Source organism: Typopeltis vanoorti, chromosome 23 (assembly GCF_054136105.1).
Source record: "Typopeltis vanoorti isolate ZY-2024b chromosome 23, IOZ_Tvanoo_1.0, whole genome shotgun sequence".
NCBI lineage: Eukaryota > Metazoa > Arthropoda > Arachnida > Uropygi > Thelyphonidae > Typopeltis > Typopeltis vanoorti.
Genome location: NC_143571.1, coordinates 39,489,375 through 39,513,625, shown reverse-complemented (window position 1 = coordinate 39,513,625; position 24,251 = coordinate 39,489,375). Strand labels below are relative to the sequence as shown.

The 24,251-nt window shown below is 37.1% G+C and overlaps 1 protein-coding gene across 5 annotated transcripts in view; it reads left to right on the top strand.

Annotated features, from left to right (window-relative positions):
• Positions 1-22,336, top strand: part of LOC150093791 (pyruvate dehydrogenase (acetyl-transferring) kinase, mitochondrial-like) — a 280,509-nt gene extending 258,173 nt beyond the window's left edge. For all 5 annotated transcript variants that reach the window (XM_090413176.1, XM_090413173.1, XM_090413178.1 and 2 more), the window contains one exon: positions 20,556-22,336. In XM_090413176.1, coding sequence (XP_090269302.1) covers positions 20,556-20,650 — 95 coding nt within the window. In that variant the 3' untranslated portion in view covers positions 20,651-22,336. The remainder of the gene's footprint in view (positions 1-20,555) is intronic.
• Positions 22,337-24,251: the final 1,915 nt, after the last annotated feature.

The following is a 24,251-nucleotide window of genomic DNA, read 5'->3' as shown; positions in this document are numbered from 1 at the left end:
AATTCTTCTGCTTCTTCCTTAATAGATCCTTCTGTGGGACAATAGGTACAAAATAGTCCCATCGTCCAATTTCCCATTTTGAAATTTGCATATACCACTGTAGGAGCTGTAAGCAGATTACCTGCTATATATATATATATATATATATATATATATATAGCAGGTAATCTGTAATAATAATAAAAAATTCATTATATATATATATATATATATTAATGTTGGATAATTTTCAGTTCTTGTGTTTACATTATTTGTTTATGCAGAAGTTGAATTATATTGATGGTATATGTGTGATCAGACATTCTTAGGATAAATGAAGTCATTAATGTGGTGTGATTTTTCATTGATTTGAGTTTCGTATATGCGTCGAGTTAGGCCTAATTTACACGTGTATGACTACCATTGTATTGCTGGTAACAACATAACAATTTAGGTGCTAATTGCACTTTTCCAACTTGTTATTGGTTAACTTTAAAAAAAAAAATTGTTACTAGATTATGAAGTTAGAAGCTCAGCAGATCTGTTTAAGAAGGAATAATCACCATGTCCATGTATTAACTGCTTTTCATGTTACTTTTTACTGTAACTTTTGTAGATGTGACTTTAGTATGTGAAAGTAAAAGACTTAAAGCACACAAAATAGTGCTGTCTGCCTGCAGTTCTTTCTTTTATGGCATATTTTTTTAAAACTTGTGTAAACATCCAGTTGTTATTCTCAAAAATATAAAATACATGGATTTAAAAATTATAATAGATTTTATGTACAAGGCTGAAGTAATAATTTCGCAGGACCAATTTGCTGCATTACTTAGTGCTGCTAAAAGTCTGAACGTTGAGATCTGTACAGAGGTTGCACATTGGGATACTTCCAATATTGATATTCAGGAGAAGAGTGAACACGACTCAAATAACCAGGTTTTGTTACTTGCTGAAGTGCAACCGAAAAACACAGCACAGATTTGCCACCGTTAATTAAGAGGAAAAAAGGAAGACCTTGTAGTAGATAACTTCATGGTCTAACAGCAAAGGCATGAAGACCAATGTGTCATCAAAAATAAATGAATTAGACACACCATAAGATACCAACAGGCCAATAAAGTCATTCACAAGTGAAGGAAGGTCAGAACTATCAGGAACTGATTATCCATTAAATGAGATTTCTGTTTCTCATTCAAATATATATCCTAGTTCAACTCAGAACTTATTTCCATCTGCACAGTGTTGGTGAAATGATCACAACAGAGTGAAGATACAATAATAGAAATGGAGGAATCAGGAAGTGACAACATCTTTTGACAGTTTACTCCAAGATCCAATGTTAATCCCAGTAATGAATACAGTGTTCCGTGTTACCTGCATTATCTACTTCTTGTCAAATTGCACAAAGTATAATAAAAGATATCAAACCTGGTATCTCACTCTTATTACCTGGAGCTGCAGTTTTGCCTTTTGCCAGTTCTTCACATCAAGATAATAGTTCCAAGATGATGTCTTGGGATACATCCAGGCCTACTGCTGTTACGCCAAACATTCATAAAATACATGATCAGCAGCTTCCACTACATGATCAGAATGTCACTCAGGAGAAGAAAAATGAGTCGATTAATTTTCCTTGGATATTCTTGTCAGAACGTTAGTGTGAGGTCTGCTGCAGATGCTGCACAACCAAAAATATTCAAAGACATAATATGAAACTACGTAAAAATGTCAAGACATGAATATATATTGGATCCAGACATAAAAGCAGAGTTAATCATGATGAGGCAAGAGATGAAGTGCATGCAAAATGAAATGAAAATAATTACAGACATACATGGAAGAGTGAAAAAGAGTAGATGGAAAGATGGCTATGTGAAAGATGTAACAAATGATTCGAGAGTGGCTCTCTATGGAAATTCTGATATTAGATGTGTGGTGAATGATAAGGTGCATAAGGTTTGTTTTCCTGGTGGTAGAATGGAGAGAGTGATTGAAGCGTTGGACATGAGGAATAAAAGAGTACAAGAGTTGGTGGTTGTAGTAGGGACAAATGATTTGGATGGGAACAAGGAAAATGCCAGATTGGATATAAGGAGATTATTACGGAGAGTAAAAGATAATAGTGTAGTAGGAAAGGTAGTCTGTGTGTTGCCAAGGTATGATAGTGATGAATTGAGGAGGCAAGCAAAGGTTATGAATGATATGTTAGCACAGTTATGTGAGGAGAATGGAGTGCATCTTGTGAATATGTGGGAGGAATATGTGGGACGGATGGAATTGTATAAAGAAGATGGGCTGCATTTAAATGGTTTTGGTGTGAGTCAGCTGGAGAGAGAGATTGTTACTGGTAGGAGAGGTAATGACTGTAATAAATAGATCTGAGGTGGTGTGCATTGATATGAAAGAGCAAAAAAAAAAAAAAACAGGGTAGGGAGAGGTATTTGCTCACTTGCAAATGGAGAGGTGAATATCATGAATAAAGTAAATGAGAGGAGAGAGTGGAAGCACAACACAAATGGGGAAACGGGGGGGGGGGGGTAGTCAGAGTGGACAGGGAGATGCTCTGTGAAACATGTAGATGCTAGATTCAGAGGTGAATGTGGCCAGGCAAACACAGATTGAGATGGCCTGGAGTGGGTGGGGAGAGTTTGGGTGTGAGGAAAGTTGTAGAATTGGTGGTAATATATAAAGGAAGTGACTGGCGAAGGTATTGAAGAGTCACATCAAAGAAGTGACATTCGTAGGACTTGTAGAAGCAGTAATAATTTCGTATGTTTATTTACTAATGCTAGAAGTATTCGAAATAAGGGGAACGAAATTGTTGGTTTGCTTGAGTTTATTCACCCCAAAATTGTTGGTATAAGCGAGACATGGTATGATGATAACATCCTGACAGGAATAGAGATAAAAGGATATGATTTTTTCATGAAGACAGGCAGGGAAGAAAGGGAGGAGGATTACTTTTGATGGTAGCAGATGAGTTGTGCCCATCTAAGATGGAGTTGCAAGGTGCAAATAGTTGCCACAGTTTTGAAGTAGTATGATGTGAGGTAGAAATAAACAGGATGAAAAATTTAGTTGGATGTTGCTATAGACCTGGTAATATGGAGGGTAATGAGAAGGAAATGTATAGGCAAATTGGCACTAACAAGAAACAAATGATCATTATTGGCCACTTTAATTATGGTAATATATATAGACTAGAATCAGGAGACTGCATCTGGGGGGAAAGAAAATGAACTTTTGGAGTTTTTGAAAGACAATTACCTAAGGCAGTACATAATGGAGGTTGCACGAGGATCAAGAGTATTGGATTTGATCATCTTATCAGTTGATGTTATTATAAATGAGATGTCAAATCTTCCACCAGTTGGTGAGAGTGACCATGAGGTGATCACTTGCAGGATGACCAGTCATTCGAGGGTGTCTGTTAGAAAGGGATATATGTGGAATTATAAGGCTGGTAATTATGAAAATCTCAGGAAACAGCTTGTGATAATAAATTGGAAAGAGGAACTGGATGGAAAGAATATTAATGCTGCTTGGGCCCTACTCAAGAACTATTTGGTGGAGGCAATATCAGAATGTATTTCAAAGGTTAAGAGGGTAAATAGAGCAGGTATGAAATGGATGAATCAAGAGATATGGTATGCAATCTGGAAGAAGAATATATTATGGAAGAAACACAATATGAGTAGTTATAACAACCAATTGCATGAGAAGTACAAAAAGCAGTCAAGGAAGGTGACTCGCTTGATTAGGGTTGGAAAAGTGCGGAATGAGCAGTAGTTAGCTAAAGCGGCCAAAAAAAACTGAGGAGTTTTTTCAATACGTGGCCAGTAGAAGAAAGAATGATTATAGTAGGATGGGATTGATTGATGAAAATAGAGGAATGATAACTGCTGCAAAGGATATAGTTGAGATATTTAATGAGCAATTTATAAAGGTATTTCATTCTTATGAATGTGATATCATGCAGAACTTGAAATCAGTGGGAAAGAAGGAGGAGGTAATCTGGAGTTGTGGTTAAGGTATTAGAGAAGGTAGTTAGAACTAAGGTTCAGAATTGGGTCGACAATGAAAAATACTCTTTGATGGCCAGCATGGAATTACTAAAGGAAGATCGTGCTTTAGCAATCTGCTTACTTTTTATAATAAAGTGACAAATGCATTGGATAAGGATGTTGCATGTACAGTGGTATATTTAGATTTTGCAAAGGTGTTTGATGAATTGCCACATGACAAGCTGATAATTAAATGGGAACGGATGGGGCTGAACAGTAGATTAGTTCACTGCTAGATTGGAGATTGGCTGTCTGATAGGTATCAGCGAGTTGTCTATGGGAGAGTGATATCCCAAAAGAGGAAAGTTACTAGTGGTGTTACCCAAGGGTCTGTTTTGGGTCCATTGCTGTTTAATTTGTGTGTAAATGATATTTGGAGAGGTCTGAATGGTGAGATGCAGTTGTTTGCAGATGATGCAAAGTTGGGGAGAGAGCTATCAGGAGTAGAGCAGATGCTGTATCTTTGCAAGAGGACTTGAATACACTGGCTGAATGGGTAAATGAGTGGGGTATAAATTCAATGTTGCAAAGTGTAAGGTTTTGAAATTTGGGAAGCAGAAACGGGATGTAGAGTACACACAATTGGTGGAAATATCTTGGAAGTGGTAGAGGAGATGATAGATCTGGGAGCGATTATAGACAAGGACCTAAAATTTCAGGGACATGTTACTAAAATTGTGAGGACAACACTGCAGATAATCGGAATGATGTGGAGGGCACTGACTTGTAGAAGTAAGGATGTTATGGTTCCTTTGTATAAGGAATCATAACATCCTTATGGTTCAGGTATAGCTTTGATCAGGCCATATATGGATTTGGTGCACAGATTTGGTCACCTGTCTCTGAAATGTTGAGTATTCAGACAGATTGATAAAATGCAATTTACAGAAATTGGTGGATAGGAGGAGAGGGGATATGATTGAGACATAAGCTGTTAAGCAGTTATTACCATATTAATGTTGGGGAGGTTTTGAACAGAATGGATGAAGATAGGAAGAGAACAAGAGGTCATCCCTGGAAGCTGTATAAGGAAGGTGTGAGCAAGGGAGTGAGGAGCAATTTTTTTGCATGTAGAGTGGTGAGTGATTGGAATGCATTGCCCCAAGTGTGGTGAGTGCAGAGGCAGTGAATATATTTAAAGTGCAGTATGATAAACTGTGTGTATAACAGTGGACTTCCCACAATGAGTCTTTGACTCCATGGAGGTTTTTTAATTTAACTGAATTCCGAGAATTAGACAAACAATTAATTTTATTTAACACACGACATGTTTCTTTGGAAAGCCGACTTCTTCAGGCGTGAGAACATTGAAAGCAAACATAAAAAACACCACAAAGAAACATTGTATCACTACAAAATCGACTATAAACTACAGTTAAGTTTGAACTGAAGCTACAGTCCGGGCTAAAGTTCTATTGTTAGGCATCTGCGAGTGTGTGACTTCATGAGTGTGCCAGTATCTGATAGCAGAGCTAAATGAGTCTGGTAAATTATAACTAAGCTTACTGTTTATGCGATGAGAGTCCAGGGCAATTTCTTTAGACTCAATTATGTGGCATTCTACCTCCTCATGGCATATATGAAGGTTTGATGTTATGGTCCAGTTTATCTCATGTTGGCGGCCTTCACTATTTGTGTTCACTGAGAATAAGACATGGCTTGAGAAGGTGCTTGCTCTGGTTCTGTTGTAAGCAATGTCCCTTTGATGTTCCTCGGGACATAGGAGGATGGACTTCTCTTTGGCCATAATATGGTTTCTTGCAGTCACATGTGATTTTATACACCCCTTTAAATTGAAGATCGTTGTGAGCCTGTTTGTGGGTTTGCTTAGAATTGATCTGAGTTTGGGAAGAGTAGAAAAGCACGTTTTATGTTAAACTTTTTCAAAATTCTTAGTTTCTGAGAGAGCGAGCTGATGTACAGTAAAGAGATATAACCTTTGGGGTTGTCCTGTGTTTCTACGTTGTTTTGATGATGACGGTATAGTTGTTTATTAATAGTTTTTGAAGAGGAGCCATTATTTGCGAAGGTTCTTTTTAAATGTTGTAGTTCATTTTTTAGCTCTTCCTCATCTGACAATACAGACTTGGCTCGCTCTTCCAGAAACTAAGAAGAATTTTGAAAAATTTTAACATAAAACGTGCTTTTCTACTATTCCTAAACTCAGATCAATTCTAAGCAAACCCAAACAGGCTCACAACCATCTTCAGTTTCCAGGGGTGTATAAAATCACATGTGACTGCGAGAAACCATATTATGGCCAAACAGAGAAGTCCATCCTCCTACGTCTCGAGGAACATCAAAGGGACATTACTTACAACAGAACCAGAGCAAGTGCCTGCTCAAGCCATGTTTTATTCTCAGTGAACACAAATAGTGAAAGCCGCCAACATGAGATAAACTGGACCACAACATCAAACCTTCATATATGCCATGACGAGATAGAATGCTGCATAGTTGAGTCTAAAGAAATTGTCCTGGACTCTCATCACATAAACAGTAACCTTAGTTATAATTTACCAGACCTATTTAGCTCTGCTATCAGATACTGGCACACTCTTGAAGTCACACACTCGCAGATGCCTAACAATAGAACTTTAGCCCGGACTGTAGCTTCAGTTCAAACTTAACTGTAGTTTATAGTCAATTTTGTAGTGATACAATGTTTCTTTGTGGTGTTTTTTATGTTTGCTTTCAATGTTCTCACGTCTGAAGAAGTCGGCTTTCCGATGAAACATTATGTGTTAAATAAAATTAATTGTTTATCTAATTCTCGGAATTCAGTCAGTAAAAAATATGAACATATCTTCATACCGAGTAAATATTTTTTAAATGGCTCCCACCCATGAAGGCTTCTATAAACCTATAGTGCATTGTACTGTACATGAGTTGAGGCTTTTTTTTTTTTTCCTATTTTTATTAATTTTATATATTTATTTATTACCACGTTTGGAAACCCTGCTTTAGAGACCAAACCTGTAACTTTTCAAGCCACTTCAGATCTCGAATAAGTTGTTATGGTGGTTTCACATCAGGCAATGAAATCCATCTCTGTTAAAAGCCGTTAAAGAAGTTTGTTTTCTTGTTTAATGTTTCATACTGCATTTTCCAAATAAAACATTTTCTGATTATTATTTAGCAGTATCTCACCTTTCACCTGTATTCTTGTTATTATATGTTTCATGTGTGTTTCTAATAATCATACCTTTTCACTGTTTACCCTGGTTCCGTAATGAAAACTCAGTGACCTTGTTTGACCAGTCAGTATGTTCAACCAACCTTGCATCTCATCATGGTGCACTATCATTTCCATTGGTTTAAGCCAACAGAATACGTTTGTATAGTTAATTACCATTAAGAGCCTGTGTAGCTCAGTGGATGTGGCGTTTGCACACCACCGCGCTAGGCCGCACGAAGGGAGTCTTGGTTTCGAGTCTAGTCAGCGACTAGAGGAAATTTTTCTAAGCCTTTTTTCGACCGGTTCCCGAGTTAGTCGATCTCTGGCATGGGCAAGCAGGTTTTTCCTCCCGGAAACTCGGGTTTTTCGTCCTGTAAACTCGAGAAAATCGACCGTAGAACCCACATTATTTCAGACATTAAATATATTGTGTTAGGGTTAGAGACCACGAGATGGCGGCACATTTGAGCCGTCTCTCTTCACTGCGTACCGCTTAATTAGTGATAGCCTTGGGCCATCTGTCTCTGATTGGGTACCAGTGGAGATTGAACTGCCCACTCAGTCTCCAAAAGTTAGATAGGGCTAAATGGCCTCGCCTACTCCCGTATATACGGGAATTAAAAAGGCGTTAGCTGATTTTTTTTTTTTTTTTTTAGTTAATTACCAAATGGCCAGTCCATCTTCATTTCACTATCCAGATTCATATTTGTATGAAATCCCTTTATTAATATTGTTGTGAGTTGCACTAAAATATTGATCACTCCATCAGAAATGCTTGTAAAGATGGAGATCTTTTAAAAAATTAATTTTTCCCCTATTTTTAAATGTGATCTTTTTCTCAGGCATATGTATTTGGTGTAAACTCGGGATTAAGGTTTCATGTCTTCAAGGTTCAAAAAATCAGGCCAAATATGTCTTTCACTATTGTTTAATATGACTGTATATATGAGAATTTGGTATAAAAAAATTAAAACATTTGTATAAAATAGGTGAACAACAGAAAGACTTCAGAAGGGGAATGGGAACCATTAATGCTCTCCTGGAACTAAAAATATTGCTGGAAAGATCACTTGAAAGGAACAGGAATATATACTTATGTTTCATAGACTTTCAGAAAGCCTTCGATCAAGTAAAACACAATAACCTGTTTAATATTCTAGAAAAATTAGACTTAGAAGATCATGTACATAAATTTATAAAAATGATTTACTAAAATAAAGAGCCAAAAGGATTTTTGGCTTCAGCGATGCAAAATTATATAAATTAAGTGCATATTAAATTCGACATCATTTCAAAGCTGAATACAGAAACTATAAAAGTTACATGCGAAAATTGACCAGAGAGCTTGCAGGAATACACTCACCGCCATACTACTAGTTACCCTAGCCAAACCTTATAGAAGCGATGGACGCTCAAAGCGCCTGTATATTTGCCTCCTATTGGTTCATTTTCATAAGATTTCATGTCTGACAGCTGTTTCAAAACTCATTTGTTTTTGTCAGAGACTAGGCAGAAACCTAAAAGAGCAAAAAACTCTCAGTACTAAGAAACTTGAAGCGTTGAAGAGGTGAACTCTTAATAAGGAACTCAAAGAGTTCCTTAGTACTGAGAGTTTTTGCTCTCTTAGGTTTCTGCCTAGTCTCTGATGAAAACCAATGAGTTTGAAACAGCTGTCAGACTAGTGAAACCTTAGCAAAATGAACCAATAGGAGGCAAATATACAGGCACTTCGGTAGCGTCTGTCACTCCTATAACATTTGGATAGGGCAACTCGTAGTATGCCACCGAGTGCATTCTGGCAATCTCTCTTCTCTGGTCAGTTTTTGCACGAAACTTTTATAGTTTCTGTATTCGGCTTTGAAATGGTGTCGGATTTAATATCCACTTAATTTATTATTATTATTACGGGCAACTCCAAGGAGTCATTAGACTCATCGAGGGAGGCCCTAAACATCATGTCCATCACAACTATTCGACATCCACACAGTATCTATCATACTTTGCCTTGAACTCATTCACTGTCATAGCATCCACAACAGACTCTGGCAGTTTATTCCACTCATTCATCACTCTAAAAGTCAAAAACCCAGCTCTAACACCCTCACTAACCACACTCTTGCCCAGCTTCCATGGATGCCACCTAGTCCTCCCACCACCAGTCCTGTTCTCAAAAATATCCTCTAAATTAATCCTATAGAAACCCTTCAGCAATTTGAATGTCTTAATCATATCTCCCCTTTTCCGCCTATCAACCAATTTCTGCAACCCACAAATCTTTAACCTGTTTTCATAAAGTTCATTTTATAGACCTGCTATCATCTTGGTCACATGCCTCTGGATCCTCTCAACCTCCTCCTCCCCATCGAGAAGAAACCTAGGTGACCATATCTGGGCACAGTAATCAAGATGCGGTCTTATCAAGGCTCTGTACAGAGGAACAATAACTTGTTTGTCTCTGCTTGTTAAAGTATTTTTCAGCAACCAAGTCATTTGATGAGCTGATTTAGCCACTTTTGCGATGTGCCCCCTAAACTTCAACTCCCTATCCACCAACACTCCCAAATCTCTGGCCTCATCAATCTCCTGGAGTACAGTTCCACCAATGTGATATACTGCTGCTAATCTTTTCACCCCAAAATGCATAACTTTACATTTTGCCACATTAAATTGACATCCATTCTCCTTAGCCCATACCTCCAATCTATCCAAATCATCCTGCAAAATTTTGACATCTTCTGCATTCACTATTGCCCTACCCAACTTAGCATCATCAGCGAACAAATGAACCATTCCTCTCAGATCCTTCCCTATATCATTAATGAACAAATTAAACAGCAGTGGTCCAAGAACAGAACTCTGCAACACACCACTAGTCACAGGCCGTCTTTTGGACTCTACTCCTGAGTAAACTGCTCTCTGGTATCTCTCCATCAACCACCCTCCTATCCACCTCACCAACTTTATATATCCATTCCCATATGTTGCAGTTTATGGATTAGACTTCTATGTAGTATCCTGTCATAGGCCTTAGCCAGGTCCAGCAGTATCACTGTAAACCCATTACCCTTATCCAGTTCAGCCGTCACTGTGTTATAAAACTGAGCAAGTTACTGAGGCATGATCTACCCTTCACAAAACCATGCTGTCCCCCATACAGTATAGTATCTCAATTTCATCAATCCATTCCTGTATTTTACCCTTGACTACTTTCTCCAAGACCTTGACAACGACTCCTGATATGCTGATCGGTCGGTAATTTGCAACAGTAGTCTTGGATCCTCCTCTATGCAATGGAACTATTTTCCCCTCTTTCCACCCTTTCGGGACTAAACCAGATCCGAGACCCAGATTAAACAATAAGGTCAAGGGCGCTGACAATTCTTTAGCTCCTTCACGTAAGACCTGTGCTGATATACCATCCAAATTATTAAAAATGATTTACTCCAAGCAGAAAATGGAGCTGTGTAAAGAGGAGTTAGACAGGGCTGCATTCTTTCCCCAGATCTATTTAATATTTACAGTGAGATAGTAATGAAAAAGATTGAAAAACGAAATATAGGAATGCATATCAATGGTATAAAACACAACAATCTTAGATATGCAGATGATACCATTCTAATTGCAGAAAACAGAAACAAATTAATCAAATTACTGCACTTTCTACATGAAGAAGGCAAAGATTTTGGCCTACATTTAAATGCAAAAAAGATCAAATTTATGAAATTCTCAAAATAAAATAGATCTGAGCCAGAAATATTCATAAATAATATAAAAATTAAGCACACAACAGAATACAAATATTTAGGTACCTACTTTACTGCAGATGGAAAACAAGATAAAGAAATAAAAATAAGAACCACAATAGCTAAAGATGCCTTCTGGAAAAATTAAGATCTGCTCAGAAATTCTGTGGGTATAGAGACAAATAAGAGAATGATAAGAACATTAGTTTGGCCAGTTTTCACATATGGAAGTGCGACCTGGGTATTCAGGAAAAGAGTAAGACAACAGATATTGGCCTTTGAAATGTGGTACTACAGAAGAGCCCTGAAAATCTCATGGACTGAGCATGTGACAAATGCAGAGGTACTACAGAGAATGAAAATACAGAAATCACTACAGGAATGATCCAGAGAAAGATGAGACTGGCAGGACATGTATTGAGGGGATCAGCAGGCCAGAGGACACTAACAGCTTTAGAAGGAAAGATTATGGGAAGAGGATCAAGAGGTAAAAAAAAGACATGGTTTGATGATTATAAGATCATGGACTGGATCATGTGACTATGCTGAAACAAAAAGAACTGCCAACAGAAAGGACTGGAAGGACATGGTGCTGCACCCTCACATCGAGGAAGCTACATGAAGAAGAAGAAAATAATTGACTACTTTATTCACCTTCACACTCACAACCTTAAAAATAATGCAGTCAGACTGTTCTGATATTACTTATAAAAGGAATAGGTGATTATTATTTAATGGCTAATATAGCATACTTTCATTTAGGAGTGCCCCTTTTTTACAATGTCATTGGCTCTTTAACATATGAAGAATTATATAGGAGGAAAATTCAGACATACCTTTTTTGGATGTTGTTTTTTTGTCTCCTTATCCTGGCAATATGCATTCATCTCCTGTTAGGCGGTTAAAGGAAGGGGGTTTTGGGAAAGTGGGTAAAGTAATGTGGGAGAATTATTTGAAAAAACCTGGGTTTTTTATATGTATAACATTATTATTATGAGGTGATCAGCAAGACAGAAGACATTAACAGCTTTAGAAGGAAAGATTATTGGAAGAGGATCAACTCCCATCCCTGATTTTTTCCCCATCAATCCCTCCTCTTCCCAAAAAATAATTTCTATCTTCAGATCCTTTTCCCACCCCTCCTCCCAAAATGCTCTCTACCCACCCTTAATAATAATATTATTATTATTATACATATAAAAAACTCAGGTTTTTTCAAATAATTTCTCCACAACTTTACCCTCACTTTCCCAAAAACCCCTTTTTGGGAAAAGGGGTTTTTGCTCAGCATAATGGATAGGGCCTCCCATAATGAGTCTACAGACCCCATGGAGATGTCTGCATAATAATAATAATAATCACCTATTCCAGGTATTATTTCTGGGAAAATTCCCATGCTACTCCTCTAAAATAACTATTATTTTAATGGCTAATATAGCCTACCATAAAGAGCCAAGAGGCTATTTTTTTCGGCGACGTAAATTAAGTTAAGGGGATAATAAATCCCTAATTATTTCAAAGCCGAATAAGAAACTCGAAGATCGAAATCTAAGAGTTTCATGCCGAAGAACTTCCGGCGAGTCCAAGTGTAAGTCAACACCTGGTAGTACAACACTAGAGCAACTCCGAGCAAAGGTGGAGCAAGCTTCGATCAGTGTCCTTAATATTTTCTCATAATGTAAAACACAGCTCCTAGGAGATGTATTACTGTTTTACATTACGAGGGAAGGTCACTTCCCTCATACCGGTCACTCCCCTCGAAACCCAGACCTTTATTGAGGTGTTTTTAAGTAAAGACCTCTCTAAAAATTAGACGATCCCAAAAGATCGCCCAACTCAGTGGTGTTCCACTCAGTGACAGGCCCACCCCATCACCAAGAAGAACTTCTCGATGTTGGCTCTACCCAGTGGCAGGCTCATCCCACCACCAGACAGAGCCATAATCTCAGCAGTGACCCTACTCGGAGACAAGCAAAAGCCTACCCCCCCAAGCAGAGCCTCTCATATATCCAGTATCCACCCCACATCAGTGAGTAGGTAGACCTGGATAATACCAAGGTTTAAGTGAACTGAACTTATATACTTTACTATAGGAATTGCCAGAAAGGTGTACCCGTATATTATTACTACAATAAAGAGCCAAGAGGCTATTTTTTTCGGCCACATAAATTAAGTTAAAGGGATAATAAATCCCTCGTTATTTCAAAGCCGAATAAAGTCTTAGAAAATATTAAGGACAGTGATCTAAGCTTGCTCCGAGTTTCCCGAGTGTTGTACTACCAGGTGTTGACACGCTTGGACTCGCCGGAAGTTCTTCGGCATGAAACTTTTAGATTTCGATTTTCAAGTTTCTTATTCGGCTTTGAAATAATGAAGGATTTATTATCCCCCTAACTTAATTTACATCGCCGAAAAAAAATAGCCGCTTGGCTCTTTATGGTAGGCTATATTAGCCATTAAAATAATAGTTTATTTTAGAGGAGTAGCATGGGAATTTTCCCAGAAATAATACCTGGAATAGGTAATTATTATTATTATTATTATGCAGACATCTCCATGTAGTCTGTAGACTCATTATGGGAGGCCCTATCCATTATGCTGAGCACTATCTATTCATGCAACCATCTATCATACTTTGCTTTGAACTCCTTCACTGACATGTCACCCATAACCGACTCCGGCAACCTATTCCACTCATTTGCTACTGTCCAAGCAAAAAATCTAGTCCTCACACTCTTGCTCAGTTTTCAAGGATAGTTCTAGTCAGCGGTGGCCCGTGAAGTTTTAAGTGGGGGTGCTGCCTATACAAAATTTAAAAAAATCATTCTTTTTTTCCTAATCAGTAACCAATTTATTAATAAATAAATCTGTAGATTTATTTATTAATAAATTGGTTACTGATTAGAAAAAAAAAAGAATCTTTTTTTAATTATTTTGTATGGGCAGCACCTCCCCACTTAAAACTTCATGGGCCATCACTGGTTCTAGTTCTCCTGCCACCAGACCTGTTTTCAAAATTTTCCTCTATATCAATCCTATAAAAACCTGTGGTAATTTCTATATCTCGATTATTATATTTCTGCATCTCATTTACCCATGGATCTTCAACCTGTCCTCATAAGGAGCATTCCATAGACCTGCCACCATTGTGGTCATTTGCCTCTGTACTCCTCTTCCTCATCCTTAAGAAACCCTTAATCAGATCTGATGGAATCATATCAAGACTTTATAAAGAGGTATAATAATATCCTGAACTGTGCTTTTCACAGGCCATTCTTCAGTAACCAAGTAATCCAGTGAGCTGTTTAGTCACTTTTGCAATATGCCCTCTAAACTTTCATGCCTTATCCACCAGCACCCCCAAATCCTTGGCTTCATCAATTTCCTGGAGTATCTCTCTCCATCAACATGGTTCTCCCCAAAATGCATAACTTGACTCTTTGCCACATTTAAATTGATGTCCATCCTCCTTTGCCCATACTGCTAGTCTATTTAACATCATCTATATTGATTATTGCTCTACCCAATTTTGCATCATCAGCAAACAATGGAATATTTCCCCTCATATCACTTCCTGTATCATTAATGTACAAATTAAATAGTAGTGGCCTAATAACAGCACCCTGCTTTATCATGTTTATTTGTAGAATACATTTTTTATAATATTATTACTATTGATTTTTGTTAGCTAATAACAAAAATAATAACATGCTAGTACTAAAACTAATGAGAATATTGATTATGTATTAACTTTTGAAATTACAAAACTAAAAGAAATTATTAAGCAGACAATGCTGGAATTAGAAAAAAGTTGATAAACAGTTAAAGAAGCTTAGGAAGAAGAAGGTTAAGCAGAAAAAAGAGACACATCAAAGCACTGAAATAGGTAACATATTATTGAGAAATGATAATCTGGAAAGTAAAATAGAATATAAAAAGAGGGATGTTATATGATATGGTGACTCAATTATAAAACATGGTATTGATGATGGTGTTATTATAGTTTTCCAAATGCTAAAATCAAAAATTTAGCAAATGCAATTAAAAAACAGAAAATATGTTGTAGTTCTGGTAAGAAAAAATGATTTAACTAGTGATAAATATGGTATAAGGATATGGAAGGATTGCTGGAAGGAGCAAAGAGCAAGAAAGTGAAAATCATTATTACATTACAGAGATATGATAGTATTGAATTAAGAAGAGCTATGAAGGCTAATGAATGTATAGGCTGTCTACAAGGAATGGTTCCAAGTTTTTTTTTTTTTGGTGGGGGGGGGGGTGGAGTGAGTTTGAAGGAAGAATGGATTTATATAAGAGAGAGATGGCCTACACTCGAATGCATTTGGTATCAGAAGTTTGGAGAAAGTATTTATTGCTATGAGACAATACAGAGAGTCAGGAAATCCAAATTACAAAGGGAGGAATGGTTGAGAATCTATGCATAAAAGTGAAGAAGTTATGGAACTGTGTTAATGATATCAAGATTATTATTATTATTATTATTATTTGACACCTCCAGGGAGTCCAAAGACTCATCGAGGGAGAGTGTGCCAACAGCATCGAACGATTGTCCCCTTCCAACTACTAACAGCGCTCAAACTTACTTAACTGAGCCATTAGTAGCAGAGGCTCTACCAATCGACCAACCTTTGCCGGCAAGATATCAATGTGCATATCAATGTGCATAATTGTGAAGGTGATTATGATAAGCAAATTAATAATCAAGAATTGTGATACCTCCAATGAGTCCAAAGACTATCGAGGGAGGGCACCTACTCTACAGCTCTCCATTTCCACTACTTAATCCACCAGTGAACTGCAACTACCATCATCATCTACACAACGCCATCTACTGCCCACCACCACTACTATTTTCACAGATGATCACAAACATCCATGCCCATGGTGGAATTCGAACCCGCAGCCCTTTGGCTGGAGAGTGGATATGTTAACCACTCAGCCAACCATTACCCTTCACAAAATTATGTTGTCCCTAATGAAATTTTTATGATTGCATAGACACCTTCATGGAGTCCTAAGATACATCATGGGAGACCCAAACTATCAACAATATCTATTGTACTCTCCTTGAAACCATTAACAGACAGAGTACTCAGAACTGACTCAGGCAACCCATTCCATTCATTCTTTCACCATTCTCCAAGTGAAAAATATAGTCCTCGTGCCTTTGTTAACCACACTCTTACCCAACTTCTAGAGATGACCTCTTGTTCTGCCCCTCTAGCCAAGTGCTGAAACATTTCCTCTACATTAGTCCTATAAAATCCTTCAAGTAACCAAAATCTTTCTATCATACCCCTCCTTTTTCATCTATCAACCAACTTTTGCAATTCACAAATTCTCAATTTATCCTCATAAGGAGCATTCCAAAGACCACTTACCATCTTGGTCGCTTGCGTCTGGATTCTATCCACCACTTCCTCATCCCCAATAAACCCAGGTGACCAGACCTGAGCACAGTAATCCAGAGTATCATGTATAGAGATTGGATGATTCAGGATGCACAGAGAATTCCAGAAGAGTTAGGTAGAATGATAGAGAGTGTGGCATTGGCAATAATCTTATCCTTGTTCCACTCTCCAGTTCTTGGAAAGTGTAACAAGGGTAAGATTATTCTACATTGACCATGGGAGATAAAAATGTGTTGATACCATTTTATAAAGATTTGATCAGACTACATTTGGATTTCTTAGTTGTTAAGATTGTGGAAAATTGGTAAGAAACTCGTATACAGAATTGGGCACATTAGGTAATATTTATTCAGGCCATCATGGATGTATTAAAGTACACACTTGTTTTAGTAACCTGGTTACCTTTTACAATAGAGTAACAAGAGCACTGGATGAGGCTAAGGCATACACAGTCATTTTTTTTTGGATTTTTCCAAGGTATTTGGTAGGGTGCCACATGACAAGTTGATTTTTATTATTATTATTATTATTATTCAGGCCTCCATGGAGTTAAAAGACTCATCGTGGGAGGTCCTTTCTAAGAAACACAAGTCTATCAAGACTCATCAAGGGAGGTCCCTCCTAGGATACACAAAGTTTATCATACCACTCTTTAAACTCGCTGACCGTTCTCGCTCCCACCACTCCATCAGGCAATGCATTCCACGGCTCAACCACCATCCACACAAAGAAACCACTCCTTACCCCCTCTTGTTCATAGGTTCCTTTTGTAACTTCCAGGGATGACTCCTTGTCATCGCTCCTTCCTGCTGTTCAACCAAGCGAAAGAACTCCCCAGTGTCAACCTTGTAACCACCTCTCAACAGTTTAAGTCTCAATCATATCACCTCTCCTTCTTCTATCCACCAAACTCTGCAGTTCACACTCCAGCCGATCCCCATAACTAACATTGTACAGTCCTGACACCATCTTTGTTATCTGCCTTTGTACCCTTTCCACAGTTAATTTATCTCCTTCAAATCCTGGGGACCAGATCTGAGAACAATAGCCCAAGTGTGGTCCGATCAGAGTCTTACACAGCAGAATGATAACCATTTTATCTCTGCAGGTCAGCGTCCTTCTCATTATTGCAGCAATCCTCTGTGTTACCTTCACTACCTTTGCAATATGTCCCCTAAATTTCAGATTTCTATCATTCATCAACCCCAGATCTCTTGTCTCCCCTGCTTTCTCCAGTTTTACTCCTCCCATACAATATGCAGCGTCCCATCGATGTGTCCCAAACCTCAAGATCTTACATTTTGCTGCATTAAACTGAGACCCCCATTCATTTGCCCATCTATCTAGCTTATTCAAATCCTCTTGTAGGGCTACCACATCCACACTGTTACTAATAACCCTTCCCAGCTTCGCATCATCTGCAAACAACTGAATATCCCCTTGCAATCCATGGACAATGCCATTGATATAAAGGTTAAACAATATAGTTCCCAGTACTGAGCCCTGTGGAACTCCACTTGAAAATTTCTGCCCCTTTGATTTTGCTCCACCATACACAACTCTCTGATACCTATCAGACAGCCAATCCCGAATCCAGTTGGCCAATCTGACATCCGGACCCATGCGCTGCAACTTGAATATCAGCTTATCGTGTGGCACCCTGTCAGATGCATTTGCTATATCTACGAAAATGGCAGTATATGCCTTTCCCCTCATCTAATGCTCTTGTAACGTTATCATAAAAGCTAGCATATTGCTGAAACAAGAGTGCCCCCTTCACAAATCCATGTTGACGCTCACAGATAACATTACCCTCATCTGCCCAATGCTGTGTACGGTACCTCACTACTTTCTCCAAGATCTTACTAACTACTGATGACACACAAACTGGCCTATAATTAGACACTTCCAGTCTGCTAGCACCCTTATGCAATGGCACTATCTTACCTTCCTTCCATTCCATGGGCACCGTTCCCGCAGCCAGACTTTCGTTGAAAAGCCAGGTCAAAGGCACTTTCATTTCCTTAGCACATTTTCTCAAAACGCGTGGTGAAAGTCCCACAGCTTTACTAACATCCAGAGTACTCAGTATGTGGAACACACTCTCTTCCTGCACCTCGAACCTGCCCTATCCCTGTAATATTCAAATTGACTCTTCTAGGATGAAATACTCCAGTAAAGTGTTCATTGAATAATTCCACTATGTCCTCTGCATCAGTCACTCTATTCCCATTTTTATCCCTCATTGTCATTCTTCCACAGTCATTTCTTCTCCTACTGACCACATAGCTAAAAAATTCCCTAGGATTTTCCTTGGATCTAAGGGCCAATCTTTTCTCATATTTTAGTTTCACCTTCCTTCCTTACCATACTAGTCACTCTCCTAGCCTGTGTGTTATATTCTTCATGCATCTTCTCTTCACCTGTCTCCTTATATCTCTTCCATAGCCTCTTTTTCGCATGCAGTTCCTGTTTAATATTGTTTGTCATCCACTTTACTTCAAATTGTGTCCTCTTCTTCACTCGTGGTATACAGCTTACCATTGCTGCTAACAAATATTCCTTCACGATTTCCCAAGCACTAATGATATCCCAGCCTTCCAATTCCTCCCTCCATGAAACTTCCACAAGTTGACATCTAAGACTATTATAATCATCTGCTTTATAATTCTGCATACGTTCCCTTCTCTTTGATACTCCTGCATGTCTATTCATTTTCCAAGTCAACACCATATGGTCACTCTCTCCAACTGGTGGAAGAGATGTCATCTCAGTTATTATCAACTCTTCTGATGCTATAACCAAATTCAATACTCTTGAACCTCTTGTTCCCTCTATTACATGTTGCCTAAGACATTTGTCCCTCAAGAATTCTAGAAATTCCATTCACTTATTGCTACATGCATCTTTCTCTCCCCAATTTATACTGCTGCAGTTAAAATCTCTCATAAAGATCATTCTTCTTGCACTTGCCACGCTCAACTGTCACAACATCTCCTGGTCCCCCACTCTCTGTGCTCCTTGGTCTGTAGCAACACCGGAGTAGATTGCACTAGTAATTGTCGGTAATTCTCTGATAGATATCAGAGAGTTGTATATGGGGAGCAGGAAGATTTCAAGTGGAGTTCCACAGGGTTCAGTCCTGGGACTATTGCTGTTCAATCTTTGTCAATAATTGAACTACAGGAAGATGTTCAGTTGTTTTCAGATGATATTAAGTTTGGGAGGGTTATTAATAATAGTGCTGATGTTTTGGCTCTTCAAGAGAATTTGAATAAGCTGGAATGGTGGGTGAATGAATGAGGCATCAATTTAATGCAACTATAAGGTTTTAAAATTTAGGATCCACAGATGAGATGCTTCATACTCACTTGGTGGAGTTATACTGAAAGAAGTAGAGGAAGCAAGGGATCTTGTGGTGATTGTAGATAGTGATTTGAAGTTCTGAGGACATTGCAAAGGTTGTGAAGACATCTCAGAGAATTTTTGCCTTGGAGAGGCCGCAGACATGGATGACAAAAATGCCATCAGTACTGTATAATGTTGATTATGAAGATAGACCGAGGGCATGAGAACTGCAAGGGAAGGATATTATCAAAACATTTAAGTTAATGAAAGGTTATTATCATATTAACACTGAAAAGATCTTTCATATGGGTAGAATGAGGGAAAGGAGCAGGGCCATCCCTGGAAGTTTCAAATGGAAGTGGTGTGCAAAACGGTAATAAGTAAGTTTTTTGCATGGACAGTGGTAGGCATATGGAATGCATTGCCTATGAGGGTAGCGAATGTGCAGACTGTAAATAATTTTAAGAAGTGGTATAATAGACTTCATATTGACTAATGTTGCCCTCCCACAGTGAGTTTTGTGATACTATGGAGGTGAAGAAAATAATAATAATAAGATCATTAATTACTTATTTCTTATAATCTGTTTTTAAATGTTTTTTCGGTAAGTAATATTAGCTAAAGAAAACAAAGATAATTCTGTTTTAGTCAGTCTTTATAGTAAATACATTTTTTATACTGTCCTGTCATCATAATTATGACAGAACGGAATAGCAAAAAAAAGTTAATTTTACCAAGCATTTTTTTTATATATATTATATATTCTATTAGATGTAAAAGCTTCTTTTTTTTTTTTTTTTTTAAATAACAGATACAAGGACAATAGAAGAAAACTTCCAAAGACATGAATGGAATGTAAATTTAGGTCAAATGCTTCCAAAATTTTCTCATTCAAAAAAGAGGTAACATTCATCTACTGAGTAGAAAGTCACTGACATAACACATCCATCATCGAACTTCTGTAATACTTGTCTCTTATCATAACAGTGTTAACAGTTCTTAAAATAATTTTTATAGTTTTAGTTTCATAAAAGAAATGAAAATTCTTTTAATTGCATAATCTGTGTTGTTATAATTTTAATGACAACTATTTTGATATATAATTTATAATTGAAAGTAAAAATTCAGATATCCTCCTTTCAGATCAGAATTAAATTTGTTAAATTATTGATTTATAATTTATAGAAACAGTAGTTATAAAATTTGTCATTACTTAATTTAATTATAAATTACTGCCTGATGTTTTAAATATGTTAAAAGCAAGGTAAAGGAACAATGCATTTTGAATCACATTCTACTTTCCAGACCCTCTTTAAAAGGAACTGTTTGTTTGTGAGTTGTTTGCCATTATATATGTGATGACAGCAGCAATAGAAATGCATAAGACCACAAAATATTCAAGTTCTGTTATAATGTCCTGAATTTTGGTTTTATTACAGAATGACAATCTCTAAAATATTTAGGAATTTTTCTGATAATCTTGCAGCCAAAATTTATTTAAATTAGGAGTGTTATATCATTGACTTCAGATTTAGATTTCCATGATATTCTTTCATTTCTGAAGTGACATCCTTTTAAAGTAGTGGTATGCTCCATGCCACTGCTTGGTTTTCAGCACATCATTTCCTGATCTGTTATTTTCCATATTGATTCATAAAAATATTGTTTTCTTCATTTAAAATGCAGATATAGCAGATTTTCCATAATAGGTAAATTTATATTGGCAGTAGCTTCTTACTATCCTGAATAAATGGATGAATTTCATCGTTAAGAGAGTAGATAAGGAAATCTGGTTTTAATTGCTGGTTTATAGGTAGTTTGTACTTGGTTGTTAAGTATTTTTTTTTAATTCATTCAGATTTCCCTCTAATGTATGGGACTGCTACTCCTTTGGGATGGTCTGTATGTTCTCTATTAGTCTCCATGTTGTTAGAGATTGAAGGTTAACATTGTTAAAATAAATATTTATATTGTTAAAACAAAAACTTACTCAAAAAAAAATCCCAACCAACTATCCACAAGTACAGTGCTATTAGAAAGAAAATTCACTATAACAAACTGTCCACTATATCCAAGGTCTCTGTGAATTTGCTATTATAGCAAGAGTCAAATGTAATGTTTTTTGTCATTTTTATGTTTCATTAATAAATTGTTTTGTGTTGCTCTATTAGAAGCAGAGAGATGGTAAAGCACTGTTATTCTTTCTTCTTTATTTTTACTAAATTCAGCAAAATGTTCTAGTTGATTATACTTTAAAATGATTCTTCCATGATTGATTCAGGTCAGTATACCCTATGTTAATATAGTGAGTATGTTGTAGACAGTAATATTCAAGTGGTGTTTTAGATTAATTTTAGAATGCTCTCAGTAAATAGATAATAATTTATAATTACATATAGCATTTTTTTTTGTATTCCTTAATAAAACATTCATATATCAAAAATAAACTTTCAACGAACTTCATTATATTTATCGTTGTGATACTACGAAATTTGAATTACTATTATTTATTAGTAAAAAGAGAACAGAAGCTTCTTACAGTGATGTGATTGAAGTTGAACTCTTTATGTATATGCATTCTAAATTATTAAAAATATTGAATCAATGTGTCTCTGGATCTTTTTATTTTTCATACAGAATAGATGAAATTTCTCCAATCTTTTAATCTTTTTCAACTTGTTAAATAAATGTTTGTTTATTTATTTTCATGCAATCCAACTTTAAAATGGAGATGTAGTGTGAGGATGTAGCTCATTGGTAGAGCATTTGACTGCAGATTAAGAGGTCCTTGTTTCACTCCTGAGCATCCCCTGCTCATAATTTTGTTTGTTTAAATATGAGTAGGGAATATGGTGTCATAACTGAAACAGCAGTTGAAAAAGATTGTGTGAATGTTCAGAAAGTGTGTGGAAGTGATAGTGAGGAAGGAGAGTTTGATTGACAATAAAGCAGATGATAATGATGTTGAAAAACAGAGTGCAATTAATGGTAAGCTGGTGAGTGGCATTGACAGTGAACAAGTGTTTGCGACTGGCAATCAAATAGTAAGAGTAAATGATAGCAAAAAAAAATGATGCAAGATTTAAAATCTGAGTTAGTGAAGAAGAGGCAAGAAATGAGGCAGATGCATAATGAAATGAAGAGAATTGTAGATACATATGGAAGAGTAAAGAAGATGAAAATGAGTGATGTCAGTATGAAAGAGGTAACGAAAGACCCATGAGTAGAGTTGTATGAGAATTCGATTAGTAGAGGTGTGGTAAAGGAGAAGATGCACACGGTTGGTTTTTCCAGGAGGTAAAATGAATAGAGTGATAGAGGAGTTGAATGTGAGAAAAGATAAGAAAGGAAGGATAAGAGAGAAAAAGAGTTGGTAGTGGTAGTAGTAGGGACAAATGACTTGACTGAGAACATGGAGAATGTAAGATTGGATATTAGGAGGTTGGGGAGAAAGATAAAAGTTAATAGTGTAATAGGAAAGGTAGCCAATGTGTTGCCCAAGTACGATAGCGATGAGATTATTATTATTATTATTATTAAACAAGACCTCATGGAGTCAAAGACTCATCTAGGAGGTCCTTTTATCTCACACACATCTCATCATACCGGGTCTTAAACACATTCAAACTCCTTGCAGACACCACACTCTCAGGCAAGGCATTCCAATCATTCACAACTCTGCATGAAAAAAACCTGCCTCTCACTCCCTACTCACACCCTCTTTATACAGTTTCCAGGGATGACCTCTGGTTCTCCCCTGATCTCCCACTATTCTCTGTAGAACTTCTCCACCATTGATCCTATAACAACCCCTTACCAACTTGTAAGTCTCTATCATATCTCCCCTCTTCCTTCTCTCCACTAGACTCTGCAAATTACATCTTTTCAATCTTTCCTCATACTCGACATTCCAGAGGTCAGAAACTACCTTAGTCAGTCGCCTTTGGACCCTTTCCAACATCTCTTCATCCTTCTGAAAACCAGATGACCAAATCTGGGCACAATAGTCCATGTGTGGCCTAATCAAAGCCTTATACAATGGAACAAGAATCTCCCTACTTCTACACGTCAGTGTCCTCCTCATCATTCCCAGAAGTCTTTGTGTTGTCTTCACAATTTTGGTGATGTGTCCCCTAAATTTTAGATCCTTATCCACTATCACTCTCAGATCTCTTATTTCCTCTACTTCCAACAATATATTCTCACCAAGCATAAATTCTGCATCCCATCTTTGTTTTCCAAATTTTAAAACCTTACATTTTGCAACATTGAACTCACATCCCCATTTGCTTGCCCAATCACTCAATTTATTCAAGTCTTCTTGCAAGGCCACAACATCTTCACTACTCTTTATGGTTCGTCCCAACTTTGCATCATCTGCAAACAACTGAATATCTCCATCCAAATCTTCGCCAATATCATTAATATATAAGTTAAATAGTAATGGCCCTAAAACAGATCCCTGAGGCACTCCACTAGTGACTTTCCTTTTCCTGGATATTGCACC